Raw genomic sequence first — 15,590 nt, forward strand, 5'->3', positions numbered from 1 at the left:
CTATGTAATGATAAAAGGCAATGAGTTTTTGTTTTGACTCACAAAAGAAGCTTCATCTTCGCTTTAGGTCCTCCAGTGACACCATACAACTGCAGCGTCGAGGAAGTGACGTCAGAAGGCGTGCACGTTGTGTGCCAGCGCAGCGGGGAAGGACAGCAGCAGACTTTTTTGTTAGAGCTCCAGGATGGCCAGACCACGCCTATCATGACAAACTTCACCTCCGGCCAACCCAGTTTCCGCGTCCACTCACTGAGGCCAGCCACGCGGTACCAGATGGCGCTGTACGGTATCAACGCCAACGGCCGCAGCGAGCCCGTCCATTTGACCGTGTTCACACTGCCTGTGGGCAGGGGACTGGTCAACAAAGGTGAGGACAAGTGCGAGTTTTTTCATAAGCTTGCACTGCTGAATCGAGAACCTGTTTCTAAGAGCTACTGAATTAACACGTAGGTCGTCATGCTACTAAGAGATGTGGGAAATTGCATGACCCCTGTAGTTAACTGCATATTATATTGGTAGGCGCCATGTTCAATACTACCGTTTTTTTTTTTTCGAAAGCGCAGATGTACGAACGGTTCGCTCGCAGGACGTTATTGCAAAAACTGTCTGTAATATGCCTCGCTCTTTTCCTTCGCTCTTCCATATACTGTATAAATTCTACTGTTGCCGAAGTTTTCTTGTCACTGCCCAACAAGCTTTTGCAATCAGACATGGTGCTTGGCCAAAACGAGCCATTGGTTGAGAGCTGTTCGAGTACATTCTATTGTGTACCTACAGGTGATGGGGGTGATTTCTGTACAGTGAAAATACACCACATGCAGGACTACAAACTTGGTGAGATTGAATGGTGAGCAAAGATTATGAACGCAAAGAGGTAATAAAAAAAGAATAGAAAAAGCCAGGCTCACTGTTTATTTTTTTTTGCAATGAACCAGTACAAGAGGGCCTAACCCTGCTTTTGTATTATCCTTTCACTTGATACATGGTAAGAGAAATGTCAAGCAAATTGTAATTGCTTCTTCAGTAATGCATTATTTAGCGGCACAAATAGACATAGACAGCGCGCTAATCTTCTGTTCCCGAGACGTGACCATAAAGTAAGGTCACAATACAAATAAAGTAAAACTCCATCACCAGGCTTGCGCAATCACAAGGTTTCTGTCAGGAGTGCGGATTATGTGAAATAAAACATTTAAAGCAGAAACAATCCTTCAATTATCCTGTGATGCGAGACACTCATGAACGGTATATAAGATGAAAATGGCAAATGTGAGGGAAAGCATTTTATTTCTTAAGTTATATTCTCAAATCCTATTCATAGGTTCTATTTTATTTTTATTTTACTTCTTCGGGTGCATGGGTGCCATTCGTTATAGAAAGTAGTGGCCTATGCGCACTGAAGTAGGAGATGTACTTGCGTAAGGCTGGACCAACCCCTCTGGTGGACAGGCGGTCGATGGCACTGCCACGTCAGTTAATCGGCACTCGGTACATGGGGATCAGGGTGACGCCAAACAGTTACCCCATGCATGTAACGGGGAAACCACTGGTTGGCCGGCTTCGTGAAGTCCACGTAGAAATCTCCCATGAAGATCTTGGGGAGTTTCCTATCTCTCGAGGAGTGCGATTACGTCGCGTGCGGCCGCCTAGAACGGCCAGGAACGAGGAAGTCTTCTTGGTCACGTCCGCTGCAATATGCCCCTAGCGCATGTATGAGCTTTCGGAATGCCGAGTCACGCTGTAATTGTTCTGGCGCGCGCCTCCCTAGCGGCGAGCGGAGCAAGGCGATGAAAGGTGCAACATCTCCGGGAGCAGCCCAAATTTTTCAGAGAAACAATTGCGACATCCTTGATCGTGACCTTGCTCTGACCTTGGCTCTAACTAGGCAAATAAATGTTTTCAAATTAAGATTAGGAGCACATTGCCTCAGCCTTGTTACTCCATAGCAGGAAAATAACTCAGGATGGTATTGCTAGCCCGCCTCTGAATCCCGGCCCTCGCTGGTTCTTCTTACATTGCACGCAGCTGACACAAAGTGGTCCCTAGGGTCTACCACGCTGTGGGCAGCCACACTGAGCGCCGTAGCAGCCTTTCTCATCGTATTCATCGCACTTACGCTGGGAAAATTCAGGCGGAAGATCCTCTTCAACCGAGGTGAGGTTTAGCTGCTCTGGGCTTGAATCTTACGCGATCATGATTCGGTGGATCGGTTCTGCGCAAACACTAGTTTTCATGCTGTGATTTTGATATACAAAGATGCACGTTCGAGCGCCAATCTTTGACATTCTTTCAGTTAAGAGAATAGGTGACATAATGAAACATAATACCTCGTTATTTCGTCCACAGCCACACGTTTTTCCGTGCTTCATTCACGAAAATCTACACTCTGCCACAAATTTTAGAGCTTTCCAAGCGACGGAAGTAATTGCCACTGATTAATGCAAACACAAAAAGAAATAATAGTTCACATGGGGGAAGAAAATGGCACCACGTATTTGGTTTTTTTAACCATGAAAAAGAAAAAGAGATACATCTGGAGGAAATTTCGCATGTAATAATACAACGATCTAGCCCAACAGCCGACTAGTTTCACTATAAAGGGCTGGTAGCCGCGGCTTCCATAAGCTAGTAAGGAATGCTCCAGAAACACTTATTGTTCACACTGACTGGCTGGCTATTAAATCAGTTCTCATGTTGTGTCATCTTGCGCACTTAAATAGAGGGAGGACAATAAGACACGAAAAACCACTCGAGGGGATTCGATAAACTAAGAGGCACACGTACTGTTTTTGCATATTTGAATGCAAAAGCTGATGTTTCCTCATTTTAGGGTAAATCTGTTATCTGACGTTCTTTTATTGTATTCTTTCGTTGTATTCTTTCTTTAGAAACGTTAGTGAGCTCTAACGAGCAAAAGAGCGTTCATGTTCATGTTTTTATCCCTTGTGCACGCAGCTCAGAATGTTTGGAACAGGAATGAAAGGTGAGTGCATCCGTTTGAGTCTTGAGGCTGAGTGTGTCTTGTCATAATAGTAAGCTGGAGAAGTATAGGAATGTCGACAAGTGCTTCTAGAAGCACAAGTAATTTTTGCAACCGCCAGCATCTGAGGCTCTGGACATGTTCGCTCCTGTTATGGGGTTGCGAATATACCAGCATGACTTTGGTTCCAGCATGACCACCAGCATGACTTTCTCAACATCAAGCGCAAGTTTATTCTTCGGTTCTTGCTCACATGCGTTAGTGCTGATCAACTTGAAAAGAGTGATGGCGCAGTGGGCCTAAGATTCTTTTTAACTGCAGAAATGCATTGCACAAAAATGGAGGGGGGGGGGGGGAGGAAAAATACGAAGGCACCGTTTACGCCGTATTCCTTCACGAGGAGGAACTTGGATGAGTAATAAAGATGAGACACAATGAAATAACAGACCACGGGTATTAACAATTGAGAGTTTTACTGACTCGTCCTTCAAGTCAGCAGAACATCTACTGTTCTTGTAGTTTATATTTCACTGCGAGTGCTGACAAATTCTCTTTTCCCGAAAGTAAAAAGAAAGCATCCGTTTTTCTTCGTTTTTTTCGTTTTATTATTACTCTCAAGAGCATTCACACCGGTCTCGCGTGCACAACTGCGGCTGACGCTCGTTCCCTTTTCTAGCATTTCTAAGTGCTCAAACATACCACAATTTCTGTAGGTGCAGACACAATCAGCAGAGTGGGTTTTGGCACCTTTTGACGTGGTATTGTGTGAACGCAAGTAATACTTGTATTGCAATGCGCAAGTGTACTTCATTCGCCTGGTAACGAAGCAGCTTTGAAGCAAAAGGGTTCGTCAGGTAGTAATCTTCCGGCCTTTTGTTTCCAAAAAAAAGAATGTCGTTCAGCCCAAGAACGCTTGATTTGTGGTTTGATTGACCACTGGTTCATAAGACATGTTGCTAGCAGCACTCCTGTTATCGGACGCCCGATTTGATATTCCGGTATTGGGGACACGATAGCATGTTTCCACCATGCCGAAACTCGCCGGTGAAGCCAAGCTAAAATGTGTAATTTAGTGGTGATGAGAATGAGGCAAAGCAAGCGATGACAAACGGCAGCACACACTGTAGTCCCCGTGTTCCGCATGTCAATGCTCAAACGAATACATCAAAGAGCCTTGCATATTATACTGGAAAATGTAGTAGCGCTACGAGGAAGAGCCAGTGCCACAGTACACATGCAAACAACACAGGGGGCAGAAAATGAGCGTGTGCAAATGACCGATATTATTAACAACACCATTCCTCTTAGACTAAGAAGACCGTGACGTAACGTAGTGGTCATCTCGCCAGAAATCGTAATGCGTAGTGTCACATGCTTCAGGAAATATGCTTCCAAGAAACAGACCTGTATTGACACTGCAATATACAGACACATATTTCTACTGATAGCCCAAAAGCGACAGCCGTTGAAAGGGGCCTGATCGGAAGCACCTACGAGGGACACTCGCTTTCCTCCTCAGTTGTTCGCTGGCGTTTGTGCCTAATCACTGCTTGAAACAGTATTATAGGTTATCTGTAATAATGAGAGGCACTAAGCTCCCCAAAGCACAACTCTATAGGTTTCCAACAGTGTCCTCTTGCAAGTGAGATTTATAAGGCAAAATCTTAGAGAAAGTGCACAACAAGTTCGATGAAAGCAGCAAGCAGCTGCTGGTTTAAGCGTGGCAGATGCTGACAAGCAGAATAAATTGCCACAGGCAGCACACATCTAGAGACGCTACAAAAATAGAAAGGACTACAGAGAAATAGAGGAGGCATTTACAATCTCGTAACTGCTAGAATGGCTGCGGCAACGACGATGCCCCACAGGACGTGGAGGTCCGGAACGGACCAGCAGCCAGGAGGCAACGTTTCCGAGCCGCATCGGGTTTTGGAGAGCAATATACACACGCGTGAGACAGTTAGAGAAACGCGTCACACAGACGACTCGTGCGGCAGGGCCAACGCGATAGTGCCGCGGTGTCCACGCGTCTGCGAGTCATTAGGCTCACGAGCGGTCATTTGAAGCGTCGAGGCTCTGACGTCTGTACAAGAAAGGCGTCGATGGGCGCGGCTCGAAGCTTAAATGGGCCGGATCAGAGCAAAGCGAACCTGCAGGGCGACCCTGGGACCTCAGAGGAAAGTGAAAATCGAGGGAGGGAATAGAGGCGAATGAGAGAAAGGGAGTGGATTACCACGCTCTTCTTGCGCCACTGGCGGCTGTGGTGCAAAAGCCCCAGGGACACGCCTGTTATGCCGACGTTCTGCGGAGAAAAGAGAAGATGTGGTAGGAACTTCTGGATCACCCACTGTTCAGCACCACCTTTTTATTCCTTTCTCTATTATTAAGTAACATCTGCCTCTTAGTGTCGCTTCGATGACGGGAAGTGGAGAGATGACAAGACAGATTGGCCCTCTCATTGGCAGTTTCAGTGGAATTAAGAGGAACCAGTAGGTTGAATCAATAAATACCGTTGCGGCAAAGGAGCCAAAGAATTAAGTTTTCCACGTTGGAGACAAGGCTCGCGGGTACTTGCACTCTTCTTGCGTTGCCAACTTCGCTTTCAGAACAGCGTGTTGAACATAAGTGGTCCAAACTGCGAGAGACATATAAAAGGTCGAAACTATGCTTGCTGTTTCCGTCCCTCCGTCCTCTCTAAAAGAGTACGTCATTGTCATCTTCATCATGTCATCGTCATCTCTTCGTTATGAGCTTCACGCTCACCACATTATGGAAAAAATGAAAACTATGCTAACTATTAAAGATTGAACTCTTGGCCCTGCGAGGATAAGTAGGTCGGAGTTGTGCCATGCACTGCGCAGCTGCGCACTACTAGGGCTCGGCGCACTGTGTGGTGTTTTGTGCGCCATGCAGGCTCTTAGAGTAATGTACAGCAGGCAATACTACAGTGGACAAAGCCGTCGATTTGTGCATCTCATAGATGCTGCTGAGAAGAATTTAATAGTTTCCTATTTTAGCCCCCATAACTGTGGCGTTGTGTTGCTGAGCTCGAGGTCACTGGTTCGTTCCCAGCCGTGGCTGCCGCAGTGCAAACACGCCGGTTCATGTTAGAGAACCAAAGGTGGCCGAAATATCACAGAGTGCCTACTATATAGTGTGCCTCCCAATGATATTGTAGTTTCGGGGCCCTATAACATAAATCTATTCCAATATGTTTTTATTTCATTCTCCTGGCGTCAACCTTGCGTAACCGCCGACGCAAGCATCGGGAGGTGACCCGCAGGGTTGTCTGAACAGAACAATAAAACGCTCTCCTCGTTCATAGGAGGTCACTTTCGTTTGCTTTAGAAATGAATAACATCGCCTACACTGTGCGGCTTGTCTTATCTAATTGGCTGACAAGAGGCGAGGAGCATGCTCCAGTGGAGAGGGATTTGATGGGTCCGAGCCGGTGCAGTGAAAATGGATAACCGGATGAAGAGGATGGTGCCGGTGTCTGTGATTGGTCCACTTTCCTTTACTAGGTTTGCGGTAGCTGGTCGAAAATTGCGGCGGCATGCAACGGAAGGTTAAGAATTCTGCTAAAACGAATCCTCAGCAAAGAAGTGTTGGCAGAGCGAGGTAGACAATGTGGCTAAAGTGCACGAAACCATTACACGGGCCACACGAACAGTTTTGCTATTCGCACATAAACCCATGCTCTCCGGCAGGTGGGAGTAGCCAGTGCCTGAGCGATCAGTGGCAGCCATCTATTATTCCTTTCAGAATGGGGCAGCCTGCGGCTGTTCAGAAGAAAATTCAGTTTTGTTCGGCATAGTAATGCATGTTTACCGCGTACACGTCACTTTGACGCGGTGAGTTTTCGCGGTTTTGTGACGTCGCATGACAGGCAGGTGAAGTGGGCGCGGCCCGAAAACTTTTGACCAATAGCCGACGTCTCATGGCAAAAAGGCGCCGAATCAGAAGTAACTATTTTCTTTTGTTCCGTCCAATAATGCATATTCGGTGTGTACAAGTCATATCAGATGGGGAGCTATCGCGGTTTTCGTGACGCCGCGTTACAGAGAGGCGAAGTGAGGGTGGTCCAAAAAAGTTTTTGACCAATCACGGAGGGCGGATAGCAGAATTGCAATAGCAAAGTTTGGAATAGCTTTAAGATATAGCGCCGTTGGTATGCACTTGAACAGAAGTTAGTTTTTTAATAGTTATCTATATTGTTCCATCACTTTTCTTCCCTTTGCAGCAAGTTACTAGAATTTCCGTCAGGAGAAGTAAGCTAAACGCGATCGTCTGTATTATCTTGTATGGTAAATTTAATAGGAGTGCCAGTGACGGTACTGTTCTGGAAATCAGCTGTACAGGAGTTGATTCATGCGATCGAAAATCACTGCTAGGGGTGTCGACAGCACTGTGCTATGAAATCACGCTCTATGCTCATAGTCTCTTCTAGCGTTCTCTTTCTGTTTTTTTTTTATTTCGTGCTCGGTGAGTGTATTATCTCCTTCTTCCAGAATTCCTGAAGGACTCTGTTGAACCATTGCTGCACCCTCATAAGAGCCACATTCTGAGGCTACAACAAGAACGCAGGTGTCCTCAGGGAGCCTACTGGTGTCGCAGTGAACGCATTCACTATCCCCGTATATGTATACAATAGTATAATATATATAGGTAGCCACGTATGTGTATATTATAGCCGGATAGTTGATCTGCAAAGGCATACTCCATATTTAACTTCTGACTTCAGCAAACCTACTGAGGATGCGTCGATAGGCTGCGGAGGGGGTCAGTGAAATATATATATTTTTAACTTTCTGGTTAAAGCAATTGGGCTAAGTCATACTGTGTAGTTTTATTCGATCATGTGACGCTTAAGATGTTCAACAAAAACAGAGATAAGCAAAAATGACTTGGCTTGGTAATATTACACTCTCGAAGAAATGTACACCATTTGGGGCTTATCTTGCGACATGACGAAAATCGCCATCTGTCTTGTCCGCATTTCTTTCCTTTAACCCCGTGAGCCCGCCACTTCCAAGTCACGAATGACATGCGCGTTATCAGGATGACAGGGCATTCTCGACAGGAAAGTAGCGAGCGCAACGTTTTCAAAAAAGGCAACACAAGCAAGTCAGATGACGATTATTGTAATGTGGCAAGATAATCCCCAATAATGTAAATTTGTTTAACAATGTAGCCGGAACTTGCCATGTCCCTCATTTTTGTTGCACCCAAATAACAAGCTTTCTTTTTCTTGCTTTTTTTTTTCATTGGTGATATAGCAGAATCCCTCACGTTAAAGCCTTTTCATTGACAGCCATCTGCTTGGAAAACACTACACGCCAGTCTGATCTTTATCATCCCAACGATTGGAACCGCCGTTTTCTTCGGACAGTGCACCACGGCACCATCATCGAAGAAAAATGAACGTCTTCGTATAAAAAGCATAGGGAAAGCAGACATAAACAACAATATAAAGAAAAGTAGTAGCCGTCACCTAACATTACCGCAGTGCGGCCGCGCGAGAGCGTTTCTTGTGGCTGCGCTTTTCTGTGCCACGGGGATATCTAGGAGCCGCAGGTACGCCCGCACATTCATTCGTCATGTATGCATGCCAAAGAAAAAATGCACTCTTGGCTGTTTCACTGAGGCACTCAGGAAATGTGTTTCGCGTGACGGCGTGCTTTCTCTTCTGCAAGCCGGGCATCCTGGTGCGATGGTTGTGGTTGCATATTTATGAGTTTGATGGTGAAGGCTTTGTTTTCAAGATGTAGACTCTGCACCAGAAGAAATATAAATACTTACACTGTGTTCGAAAATCGATTCCAGCAAACCTGCAAACTAGAGCCTCGTTCACGCCCATTTCGGGTATCTGCAGGGCGTGGGTCAACACAGTGACAAATTAATCACAACACGAAACACCTTTTGTTGTGTTTCGTTCTTGTTTTTTTTTTTCGTTTTGTTAATTCTGCAGTACGAACCTCGAAGATTATGAACAAGCCCCATTTTTAATCTTTCACGCTTATAGTTGACACGGCAGACTGTCCACCTGATGAAACCGTTCTTTTTCACTTGGCGCACGAACATGGAAAGCTACCGGCTTTGAACAGCTACAGTCAAAGTTGAACGTTACGCGTTGGATGAGTATAAAACCCAAGTTAAGGTGGCTAGCCAAGTTGACAACCAGTGTAGCAGTTACAGCCGTGATGCTGCTTTGTCTTCCAGTACATTCCTCAAGCTTTTCATAGTAACAAAAATATTTATAAGTGTTCAAAAAAGAAACAAAAAGCACGAAAGAACCAGCGCTGTGTCTGCAATCTACACTCCCCTCAAGCACTGCGCAAAGCCCGCTTTTATAGTAGATTAGAGTATTGCGCATACGCTTGTGTAATTATGACGCAGTGCAGCATGTTGATCAATATTCCGCTGCGCGCATTAAAGTCTGAGAATCTCCTGAATCCTTCAGATTATACATATTATAGCTGGGGAGAGGTAACGAATGTTTAAAAGAGCCAGGTTCTTCAGCGCCTGGAAGGCGTTTGTTGCGACGCTATATTTATGAAGCGGTCCAATGAGCACATACTCGGAATGTCTAAGCGATTTGCTATGATTTAAAGAATAAAATGCTAATAGAAGCATTTTGTCGGGCAAAAAGAGCGTGCCGGTAATTAGAACCAGTTTGAATCGAGGTACAAGCAGTTGATCGCAATCTTATCCTTTGGCATGACGGTATAGTTCTGCGGAAACCCGCAAGGTGGAGAAAAGGAAATAATTAACGGAAAATGAGATCCACCCAATCGTAGTAATTGGTACAAAGGAAACCCATACGGGTTCATCGAAAGAAAAGCTTTGCAGTTTAAGAAAAATTCGTCCTGGTCCGGGACTCGAACCGGGACCACCGCATTACGTCGAACTCTTGCCATTGCTTCGAGTTGCTGACAAATTCGACTTCGCCCTGCCATCTGCTAGCCGCCTGGTTAGCTCAGATGGTAGAGCGGCTGCTCCGGAAAGGTGGTGGTTCTGGGTTTGAGTCCCTGACCAGGACAAATTTTTCTTTAACTGCGAAGCTTTCCTTACGACGAACCCGTATGGCTTTCCGCTTTCCTTTCTAGCAATTACTACGATTGGGTGGATGTCACATTTTCCCTTAGTTATCCCTTGGTACTGCGAAGTCGTGCTCGCTCTTCCAAGGCAAGCGCGAAGGCGTGACTATACGCACATGCAAAAGGCATTATCCTGTACAGGCGCTGAAGAATGACACAACTGCTGCCAAGGCAACAGTCGTGCAATGGCATAGTATAGCAGCAAATCTAACGTTGCCTAAAGTGAATAAAAACTCAGCTGCGAATAATTGATACGGTCTCGGAATCGCTGTTGATTCGAAAGCATCCACATATCTCCGCGGTTGTGGCACGCTGTCGTTGCTCGCAGACAGATGTCGGAGGCAGACGGGAGAAAAAAAAATAGGAAAGAGATGCTGGTGGGTGCGAAATGCACACTTGACCATTATCGCCCTCATAGCCAGCCCCACAGGCGGCTCTCGCGCGTCGTTTGCGACTTCTCCGTATAGGCGTCATAACGAGTTCATTAGTCGACGTAACTGCTCGCAACTGCTGTAAGCCGCAGAGATCACTTATGCAGCAGCCGCAACGGCTATCTCAACGCGCGGTACGCTTTCTCCACGCATTACGCGAAGGCTCTCAGTTGCAGCTTATGACGATAAGTACACGCCACGTAGGCACACATTGCGGTATTCATGAACGTGTGCCTAAGTCAAGTGCAGCTTTGGTGGAGCTTCGTGGTGCAAAAACTTGCGGTCCGTACTTCTCTTTCACCGAGACCATTTATCTCCCAACAATTATCCTTCACAGCATCTTACACGTCTTGGCATGCCTCCTAGGTGGCAGCTGCCGCTGGGTGACGTTGTACAGACTGCGCTGTAGCCTGGTCATCGCGCCTAGATGTAGTTCGCCCCGCCATCACCGGCTAGTTGGGGTGCCGCCCACGTGAGGGTCATGAAGCAGGGGAAAAAAGGAGTTAAACTTTGTTGACGTAAGATAAGAGATACGTAAAGCTTGCGAAAGATCCCAGTGCTTCCGTGCACATATTCATATTAATCTCCTGAATGCTGTAAGTGGGGCCTGCACAGCATGGAGCGCTAACGTGAAAACGCTACTACAAGTGCAGAGCGGGAATTGAAAAAGTGAGAGCGGGAATGTACCACCACTGCCGCTGAATCAGAAGTGGTGCAGGAGGCCGAGCCACTTCGGCTTGAACGGGTGAGCGAGCAGCGAATGAGTGGCACATGTATAATAGTTATATTGCTGCCCACCCACCGTCTGTGAGAGCCTGACCAGCCACGGCTAACGAAAAGAAAATTAGCTCAGCGGAGATTGATTATTTAAGGCATTTTACAACTTTCTAATCGGCATGTTTGCTATTCAAACAATAATTGAAACGTTCACAAATAAAAGCAATTAATTAATACATCGTAGGGAAAAACGTACTGGCTGTAAGTACACACGACTGCCGCTACTATGCAATCGGTACGATTTCTCTAGAGCTCTTTCTTTTTTCCTTCTTTTGAATCTTGCGCCAAGTTAACTGGGACACCCGGTATGTGCATTTCTTTATGTCCGGCTTTCATTAAATACAGTTCCCTTATTTGCTGTCAAATCCGCAGTGTACAAAAGTATTTATGCCACTGCTCTCTTGCAGCAGACGAACAAACCGAATATCGTCACTGTGAGGTCTCCATCTTGTAAAATAATAGGAGCTTGCCGGACAAGAAGCTGCTACTAAACGCATCATCATAATCTGGGGATACTTATCCTGCAGAATTAAAACACGTCTCTTGTGGTTAATCTCATTTGCAGTGCAGGCAATTGCTGTCAAAATCAAGAGAAACAGAGGCCTTCTTTCCACGACGATGTGAACACTGGTATGTATTTATCCATTTTCTTGTGTTATAAAGCGTCAATTTTAGTCAGCTTAAATCCGAATGGGTTCGGTTACCTAGGTTATTACCTGGATTTTAGTTAATGCATAAAACATGACTAATTGTCCCTCACACACTTCCACGTTTCAACAGCTGTCGTATTTGACATACCCAAACCAGCATATCCCCTAGATTTCATTATGGAAGCTCCAATATACGTGTTCCTCCCCCTTTGCAGTGGATATTGTCAACCACATCGGGTTACGGTATTGCGGCAAAAAGTACAGAGGGCTACGCGCAATGAAGAAGTCGCCGTTTCGCCCGCTGGTCGAAACATTCATTGCGATCGCAAATCATTAGACGGCTATACGACGTAAAGTTAGTCGTTTTATCAGCTGCATCAAGTGCTGCAAACATTCGCTTACAACGCTTACAACATTCGCTTACAAGCATTCGCTTACGCGCGCAAAGCCAAACACGAACAGAGCTCACTCGATCACAGCAAACACTCGCTTTCAGAACACTGCCGCGATAACTACCGGCAGCAGCGGCGTGCGAATTGCCTTTCCTGCTGCCTCTCGCTTAACACGAACTAGGCGCGTGAAAACATAGCTCACACAAGGCCATCAGGTATATGTAGCTATATGCAGCCGTCTAGCCTTCGAACCCTGCACAAGCTAACTGCAAGATAGGACGCGCGCGGCCGCGTTCAGCCACCGCAGCTCGAGCAGAAAAGGGTATGCGCACTAAAACCCCTTAAACTTCTTAAAGCAGCGACACGCTTTGAAGAAATGCCGCCTCCTCCTCGCGTGCTCTGGCCGAGGCCGACGCCGCCTTGCTATTGGCCTAATAGCATCGCGTGGGCTCTCGCGCCGTGCGTTAGCGCTACTTTTGCTCGAGAAGCGTCTACGGAGTGGCGAGGAGCGCATGTTGGCGCCGTTGCTAGGCTCGAGCAGTGTAGGCGACGCCATGGTCGAGGAGGGAGCGCGATAGAGAGGAGAAACGAGGAGGAGTGAAGGGGGAGGAGGAGAGTGTCGCTCGCTACTTTACGCAGTTTAAGGAGCTTTAATGTGCACTAGTCTGTCCTCCCCTCACCACCTCCTGGCGGACGCACATCTCTCCGCTCCCCGTTTGTGCGCATGAGTAAACGGCGCTCACGTTCTTGACCTTCCTTTCTGGAGAGCGCGAGAAGACACGTGCACCGCCGCATCAAGCGGCCATCCTTCCCGTACCACCATTGCAAGATTTCGCTCGTACCTACAGCATACGGCGTGCGGCATTTGGAACATCACGGCGATGCCGACGCAGACGACGAAAATTTCGCTATAGTGTTCATATCATTGTTATCGCCATAAAAGAGCGATCGCTCAAAGCAAATCAAACAGTTCTGGAAACTTCAGCGAGGCCTAGGTCAAGGTTCTCCCGTTGTTCCCATAGTGCTCGTAAATTTTCCCCGGATCACCGGCCAGCTTAGCGGTGCATACCGTCTCCCAGCCTCCTACGGCCATGATTGCCCGGCCCCGCCCAGCGTCAAGCGTAAGGCATTACCGAAGTAAAACGCAATCTATAGAACCGCTGCTCTTGTGACCATTATCGTGATGAACGATTGTTCATTTTTCTCGTCGCCTTTTCTTATTCTGTTCTACGTGTGCTTTTGGGACCGGTTGCCCGCTGTGGAGGTCGCAGTTCTTGTACTTGTGTGCTGTAAAAAGGAGCAGCAATGTTACCGTGACAGCGTTAAGAAGCCCAATGTCGGTGGCGGCCTCCCGCGTCGACGTGCAGCATGCGGCGTCATACGTCACATCGGAGAAAGAATCATTTTCAAACCACATATAGTTAAGCCGTTCGTGTGACGCAAGTAATTTCCTGAATTGAATTTCTCAAGTTAAATACCGGAAAAATGGTAAACTACGACTTACACACGACCTACAGACATGATAGCTCTCCCATTGTAATTTGAATGTACGAGAAAACATAATTCCATAACGCGAAAACTCAAACAAACCCCTTTTTGATCGTTTCTACAAAGCACAGACCGGAGACGGCGTTTCCGATTTGCGAACGCCGGCGCGTAAATATCTCAGAGTCCGTGGAGCAGCGCGCCCGCATCGTTGAAAACATCAAGATGGCGCTCACCTCCATTGCATGGCTACATCGGAGAATGTTGAGGTATCTGTACAGGAAAAAAACATTGATTCACAGTGGAGGAAAAGAACTAGGAAGCTTACCAGCAAGTATGCGGTCTGTAGGATGGGCAACACAGCAACAAAGAACGTCAAGCGGAAAGTCAGAGAGGCTGAAATAATCTCATGGATGGCGGCAATGGAAAAGAAACCTGCCATGAGTAACTACTTAAGAAGAAAAAACGAAATCAGGAAAGAAACGATTTATGATAACTCAAACGGAAGCTCATTAGTTTTCGAAGCGAGATCGGGACACCTTAGAACACGCACCTAAAAAGCGAGATATAAGGAAGAAGAAGCATGTGCTTGCTGAGGTAAAGCTGGGCAAACTATGGAGCATGTTTTATTAGAATGTGAAGGCGTCTGCCCAGTGGTGAATTTAGGCACCACTGGCCTCCTTAAAGCCCTTGGGTTCAGCGAGAGCAGTGGAAAAGTAAACATGTCCGCAATAGGGATTAGTAAGAGGCGATAGGAGGATTGGTGGAAGAAAAGTAGGGAAACGACAAAAAAAAACGGAGACGTACAAAAACACAGTTCGCAATAGGGGATCAGAAAATTTGATTGTGGGAGGTCATGGTTGGTTTTTTTTCTTTTTTTCTTTAACCTAGGTAGGACATTATGCAGTATAATAACAAGAGCTTTGTGGCGCAACCCACCGCCCCGTTCCATAGGGGACGCTCATTCCGTCCGTCCGTCCGTCCGTCCTTCTGTCCGTCCACCCATCCATCCATCCATCCATCCATCCATCCATCCATCCATCCGTCCACCCGCCCGCCCGCCCGCCCGCCCGCTTGTCCGTCCGTCCGTCCGTCCGTCCGTCCGTCCGTCCGTCCGTCCGTCCGTCCGTCCGTCCATCCATCCATCCATCCATCCATCCGTCCATCCGTCCATCCGTCCATCCGTCCATCCATCCATCCATCCATCCATCCATCCATCCATCCATCCATCCATCCATCCATCCATCCATTCATCGCGACCCATGCAAGATCCGCGTTTCCACCAGAAAGCCCGCCTTCGTGCAGAGTGTTTGCTGCGAGCGTTTCCCGGTAACAATTACGGTTACATACGCTGCAGTTGCCCAGAAGCGTGGAAAGCAGTCTAGGATATCTGAATGCTATCGCGTTCCACTCTTAAAGGGGAAGTTTCAGCGTCTTCCAAATTCTTTTTTTCCGCTTTGAAGATTTCCGCCTTGAACATTTTTTTTAAACCGAAGCTTTCTTTACAAATCCTCCCAGGCTTTTTTGAACAAGGCTGCTGGGTGCTACTGTCGTGCCGAATAGCTCATCTATTTAAAGAAATGTTTTACGTGCCCCTGTGGTGGGATCATACCTCCGTCCCCGAGCACAGCAGACTAATGATCTAAGCATTATGCCAGAATTGCAGTACACAGCTGACCTATCATGCTAACGCCAACTACCTCTTTGAGATTATCGCCACCTGTGTCACACTGCGCAGCCCAGGTGCGCGAGCGCATATGCGTGCACGCCAGTTT

General features: G+C 46.9%; 1 protein-coding gene across 3 annotated transcripts in view; it reads left to right on the forward strand.

Moving 5' to 3' along the window:
* LOC126542588 (synaptogenesis protein syg-2-like) overlaps nt 1–15,590 on the forward strand; it is a 269,117-nt gene that overhangs the window by 249,111 nt on the left and 4,416 nt on the right. The window contains exons 8-11 of one of the 3 annotated variants that reach the window (XM_050189725.3): nt 68–367; nt 2,026–2,154; nt 2,956–2,983; nt 11,854–11,918. In XM_050189725.3, the coding sequence (XP_050045682.1) occupies nt 68–367; nt 2,026–2,154; nt 2,956–2,983; nt 11,854–11,918 (522 nt within the window). The remainder of the gene's footprint in view (nt 1–67; nt 368–2,025; nt 2,155–2,955; nt 2,984–11,853; nt 11,919–15,590) is intronic. The other 2 variants (XM_055077079.2, XM_055077080.2) reach the window with 2 other exon arrangements.

Source organism: Dermacentor andersoni, chromosome 2 (assembly GCF_023375885.2).
Source record: "Dermacentor andersoni chromosome 2, qqDerAnde1_hic_scaffold, whole genome shotgun sequence".
Lineage (NCBI taxonomy): Eukaryota > Metazoa > Arthropoda > Arachnida > Ixodida > Ixodidae > Dermacentor > Dermacentor andersoni.